At 34.9% G+C, this 6,314-nt stretch overlaps 1 protein-coding gene across 1 annotated transcript; it reads left to right on the forward strand.

The window, feature by feature from the left end:
* The first annotated feature begins 1,815 nt into the window (after nucleotides 1-1,815).
* On the forward strand, nucleotides 1,816-3,594 carry LOC145067873 (uncharacterized). Its single transcript, XM_079014910.1, has 5 exons — nucleotides 1,816-2,047; nucleotides 2,669-2,801; nucleotides 2,949-3,019; nucleotides 3,182-3,337; nucleotides 3,434-3,594. Exons 1-5 carry the CDS (start codon nucleotides 1,816-1,818, stop codon nucleotides 3,592-3,594), a joined length of 753 nt encoding a protein of 250 aa, XP_078871036.1.
* Nucleotides 3,595-6,314: the final 2,720 nt, after the last annotated feature.

A 6,314-nucleotide genomic window follows, 5' to 3' on the forward strand; every position in this document is an offset into this window, starting at 1 on the left:
CGTTCAATTTACTAATTTCCTTAAAATAATTATAAAGGTATTCCTTTTGTATATATAAGGTTTTCAAACATATCTTTTGTGGTTTTTATACCGTATATCATCGATTATCATGCGGTCAAACTATTTTAATGTTTATATGGTAATTAAAATAGCCACAGAAAATTTTATATTTATATTCAGGTTCTATAAAAAATATTATTATCAAAATTAACTATTTTAATTATTTTTTAAAAAATAAGTTGATAAATTTGTTTTGCATCTCGATTGTTACATATCGTTTATACAAATAACAAATATACTCAAGAGTTGAATTTTCTAGAATTAAAAAATTTTCTAGTGCTTTTTTCGCATTAGTTATAAGTTTATAAACCGTGAGAACCACAGTTATAAAATTAATTAAACTCTCATATTAAAAAATCAAAATTATTAATCAATTATTTTAAATAAATTATTACTTAAGATATATTTTTTTTAGTTATACTAAATAAATACATGGAGTTATATAACCTACCTTATAATCTGTATTTATTTTATTTTATTTTTTTAATATAATATTAATTTAATATAATTAAAGTGAAAAAATTTAAAATTTTAAAATTTAATGTAATTAGGATGAGAAATTTAAAATTTGAAATGGATAATTAATATGTTGGTAAGTGGCATGATATGAACATATAATATGAATGAGGAGTTATAATATAATTACACTTGTCAATACGAGAATAAACATATTCATTTATTAGAATAGAAATATTATTAATATAGTTGTTTTGATTTGTTAATGTTTAAATATTTATGTAACTAGCAGGGTTCTAAATAACGCGCCATGGCGCTGAGGCGGGGGGTAGCCGTTCCGAAATCGACCAAGGCGACATTGTAAAGCTTGGCGGCAAAAAAACGTGGTATGGCATGCCATTTCGCAATTTTTTTCTGTAACGCGGTATGGGCCTTTTGACTTTGTTGACTTTGGGCTAAAGTAAATATGGCGCTAAAGTAAATACTAAATAACTAAAAAAGTAAAAATCAAGTCATTAAAGCAAAAGGGGAAACCGAGATAGTAAAAACCTAAAGTCAAAACTTACAATTCAACACCATGCTCTCTCGATCGAACTCTCTACAACACTAATATCATCACTCGATCAAACCATCATCAGTTCTTCACTTAAAAAATAAGTCTCATCATTTGATCTTCACCTGCTGGGCTGCTTCGGTTATTTAATCAATGTAATCGACTATATTTTTTCACTGATCGAACTATTTACAACCTGCTTTTGTTCTTCAGTTTCACCTGCGTGTATCGAGAAGTAACCACTAAGCCTAATAAAATTCTCCCTTCTGTTGGATTATGTTATACACTCAATGATTCATTCAATCTTCATCTACGTCATCGTTTCTAAACCCTCCTCGGTTTTATACATTCAATGTTTTTATTTCACAACCCTTGCAAACATGTTAAGAACTTTCAATTATAAATCCTAATCTTATATGTTATATCTCTCGCATGTGTTGATTTAAGCCATAAAAAAATCATTATCCACTCATCAATAACTTGAAGTGGTTAAGTTCATAAATCATAAGTAGTCTCAGTTTGAACAGGGGATCAAGAAGTAATTTCAATTTTTCTTTCACCAGTATAAGTTGAAGTTAATTTTCTCTTTGAGGTTTTGTTTTCACTTTTCAATGAGCTTATTCTCACAACTCATTATTTTCTGCCTCCATTTTGATCCAAATAATTATATACAACATGTTTTTAAGCCACTAATCTGTTTTTAACTTTTTTTTTTCAAACATGATATATTATAATTTTATTCAAGAATGGCTAATGTTGATCAAGATTCTAATTTGGATGGTGCAACAGAAGGTAGTTCTAATGCAAATGCAGCCATGAAAAGAAACTCGGATGATCCCAGATGGAATTATGGCACATTGTGTGATCCTCTTAATAAAGATGCAATAAAATGCAATCTTTGCGGATTTATATGTAAAGCTGGAATCACTAGGCTAAAGTACCATGTTTCAGGACTAAAAGGAGATTGTGTAGCCATATGTAAGAATGCAAGCAAAGAAGATAAGGTTGTGTGTGTTGCTTTAATTGAGTAGCCAAAAGAGGATAAGATAGCAAAAAGAAAACAAGAAGAAGAAATGAGGGCAGAGGTTGAAATTGAAGTAGAAGATAATGAGTTTTATGCGAGGTCCAAGAAGAAAAGGCAAAGCAATTTGCGTCCGTTGGAAAAGTTTACAAATCCTATTAACCCCGAAGGTCCATTTCTTAATATGCGTCAACAAAATCTTTTAGACGCACCCTCCAAAGAACGAACACATAGTCTACATCAGTTATGTGCACGATGGATGTATTAATCAGGTGTTCCTTTTCATTCGATTGATAATGATGCCTTTAAGAAGTTTGTTGTAGCAGTCGGGTAATATGGTCGAGGTTACTATCCTCCAAGTCAATATCTACTTAGGGAGTCATTATTGAAGGAAGAAGTTCATAAAACTGAAGGTCTTCTCAAGAAACAAGAAGAAGAGTGGGAACGTAGTGGTTATTCAATTATGACAGATGGTTGGACTAATAAAAAACGAAGAAACATAATGAATTTTTGTGTGAACTCAAGAGAAGGTACAATTTTTCATTATTTTGTTGAATGTTGCAAAGATTCACACACAGGGCCGTTCATATTTGATTATGTTGAAAAGTGTATTGAAGATGTTGGGGCACAAAACATGATACAGGTTGTGATAGACAACGCTTCCAATAATATGGCGGCTACCAAATTGTTGATAGAGAAGAGGCCAAACAAGTTTTGAACTTCTTGTACTGCTCACACAATCGATCTTATGCTTGAGGCAGTTGGTAAATAAGGTAAATTCAAAGAATGGATTGCTAAGGCAAAAACTTTAACTATTTTCATTTATGCACATCATTGGATGTTGGCATTAATGTGCAGGTTTACAAAGTGTAAGGACATCTTGAGGCCAGGAGTTATTAGGTTTGCTACAAAATTTCTTACGTTGCAAAGTTTGATGGAGAAGTAGGAGAGGTTAAAACATATGTTTACTAGTCATGAATGGACACAATCAAAATGGTCCAGAAAAAATGGAACATGAACTTATGAAATCGTGATAAGCAGATATTTTTGGAATGGGGTAAATTAATGCTTAAATGTTTTCTCTCTGTTAGTCAAACTCCTTCAACTAGCCGATGGAGATCGAAAGGCATCAATGGGCTTCTTGTATGGAGAGCTTCGGCAAGCCAATGAATATATCAAAATGGCTTTCGAAATTGTGGAGATTAACTACTGTTCTATCATAGAAATTATTGAGACAAGAGCAAAAGGTCGAATTAATAGTCCACTACACATGACGACTTACCTATTAAATCCTTATTTTTTCTATAATGATCAAAGTATAAAAGATAATGTAATGGTTTCAGATGCAATTTTCATATGTGTTGAAAAGTTTTTTCGTGATGACATTGACAAGCAAGCTCAGGTGATAAATATGGAGCTCCCAAAGTACAAGGAAAAAGAAGGAGATTTTGGAAGAATATTGGCAGCAAAGGGGTGTTCCGAAAATAGCAGTTCATACTGTTGAGAGAAAAACTTGAGACACACTTGAACAAACGTTAGAACAAGTATAGTTGCGGAATAGTTTATCTTAAAATATCTAAAAGCTCAACAATAATAATAAGTTAGAGTTAGATAGTTAGAGAGTTAGGTGCGGAAATGTAAGGAAATATAAATGACAGGAGGTGTTATATCAAGTATACACTTAAGTTGATTCTTAACAAGGAATACATTCAGACCGAGTTAGTAGGTGAGATCAAACTTAGTGATTAAGTCAAAAATGACTTGCTCCGAAGAGAGATGGTATTCAGATGTAATATAGTGACTTTACTAGTAAGAAAAAGATGAGAGAAATAACACTAGATATGAGATTCAAGATGCGAAGTGTTATCTGATGTTGTTTGAAATAAGAAACATTGAGTCCTATATATAGAGGCTCCAAAATTACACTTGTTTAACTATCTAAACGTAGCCATGCAAGGCATACTGGACAAAAGAGAGTATTCTAAGAAAAGCAGATGAAGAGATAAACTAAGAAAGGTAGATAGTGAACTGCGGATGATGATGACTTCGGATGCGGTTGCTGAGTTAACTTGACTACGAATCATGGAAGGTTGCGGTAGGTCAAGTTTAAGAGGGTCACTTTCATGATTCAACAATTTCCCCCTAAGTGACCTCTTTAACTTTTCTTCAGTTATCAAGTTTTAGGAACCTGATTAGAATCCACCAAAACTTTCTTATATTCTCTAATCAGGTGATTCTCCTTAAAATTTCGAACCTGACTTTGGAAGTTGTGTGTTTAGACATTTGAACTGTGGTTCAACAAACTTCAATTTTCTTCCTTGTGAGACGATTCATGGCAGTCATAGGGATGAAATATTTGGTTTCATTGAGTTTCCTTTTGAAAATGACTCCAAGATCTGGGAAGTTTGTTGCACCCAGAGAAATCTCTTGATAACCTTCAGTCAACATAGGTGCAGAGTCTAGTGTTGGTAGATCGAACTTTTTGGCAAGGGCAGTATGAATGTCTGCATCAATCTTTGCGAAGTCATAGACAATTTCCCTTAGGAATGTGACTTCCTTTTCAAACACTATCTTCATCTTTCGATACTTTTCTGATTTGTTTTGGAACACCTTTGCTATCAAGAGGACTTTTTGGGATTCATGCATGGGAAGTCAGCTTGGGTGCGGACGTTGTCCTGATTCCTTCTTGTAAGAGTATACTGGATGAAGTCAGCTTTCATGAATTTTCGAGGCTTAAAGTACTTGACTGCGGATGGTCTATCATTAGACCATATTTTCTCTATTGAGGAGGCATGTTTATCATGGAATCAATTAAGTCTTTTGAATTCCATGGGCAGTCTCTTGTGATCCGGTAAGCTGCGGTCAAATTGCTCAAATACAGTGAAGTATTTTGCATTGGGGGAAATTGGAACTTGCCCGTAACCGTCAAATGGGGGTTCAGCAAAGGTAAGGTAGGGTTTGTATTCATCATCCAACAATCTGCGGTGAGGATTGATCCAAGAATTGACTAATAATTCATCCATGGTGATGTCGAATCCGTTTTCTCTCCAGATTAGTTCAGCAAGCTTGGCTGCTTTCCAGTTTGCTTTCTTTTGTTTTGTTGTGGGAGAGTCATTTGAGTGTTCGGATGACATGTTGGATGCTAAATCTTTGAAGTGGGGAGGAGTTTCCGGTCGCTTAGGATAATATTCTTCCTGTTATAGTGGTGATTGGTGTTGTGGTGGAGTCTGATGTTGTAGGGGTGTCTGATAGCTTGGATTCTTGTGAGGAGATGGTTGCGGTGAAGGATTTTTTTTTATTAATGACAGGGGAGCTTCTATGTTGATGAGAGATGCAGTGTGAATGATGGTCCTCATGACTTCCCCCTCTTGAGGAATGCAGAGCTGGGGATTCCTCAAGCCATTGCTTAAGACCATCGACTTTAGCACACACATTGTCGAATGAGCTTTGAGAGCATCAGCCAGTTGTTGATTGTTTGGAATAGTGGTGTTGAAGAGTAGTCGATGAATCTCCTTGGTGAGTTGAAGGATCTCAGTACCATGAAATTTTGAAGATAAAGAGCGTCAAAGATTGTTGATTGTAGATTGTAGGACCGAGATGGTGGAATCATGGGTAGTATGAGTTTCATCTATCAGCTTCTTCGAGTGAGTTGAATGATCCGCAATGGCTGTTTGAAGGTCTGCCTTGATTGCGGATACCTCAGAGATGAGGCGCTCCATAGTAGCCATAAACTGTTGATGGTCAGCCTTATAATTTTTATCCAAAGAACGAATTCCTATTTTAACTTTCAGAGAAATTTGCTCAGCAGCCAGTCGTTCACGAGTTTCTAGTCATTATATTCTTTCAATCAGGGACTGCGGTCCTGGAATGTCTTCAGGTTGTGGTTATATGGGCTTGACCGCAAAAAGAATCTATCTACTTTTGCTTGTAGATTCAGAAATTCTTTTCTTGATACAACATTCTTCTTTTTCTTCTTTTTCTCTTTAGGTTTGGAGGTTGATTGTAGAGAACCACTCGACACTTCTTCTTTATCAAAAATCATTAAATCGTCATCAGAAGGAGCAGGTTGACTTACCTCATTGATATCGAAGTCATCGAGCCCGAATGTTGGTGCGGAGCTAACTTCGATTGCGGTCTCGTCTTCTTGAGAATCTCTAATACTTGGGGTTGTAGGGGGTTTTGATTGACCTTCACCACTAGGAGTGGTCTAAACGTTGTGGACCG

The sequence above is a fragment of the Lactuca serriola genome, chromosome 8 (genome assembly GCF_051521515.1).
Source record: "Lactuca serriola cultivar US96UC23 chromosome 8, Lser_US96UC23_V15, whole genome shotgun sequence".
Classification (NCBI taxonomy): domain Eukaryota; kingdom Viridiplantae; phylum Streptophyta; class Magnoliopsida; order Asterales; family Asteraceae; genus Lactuca; species Lactuca serriola.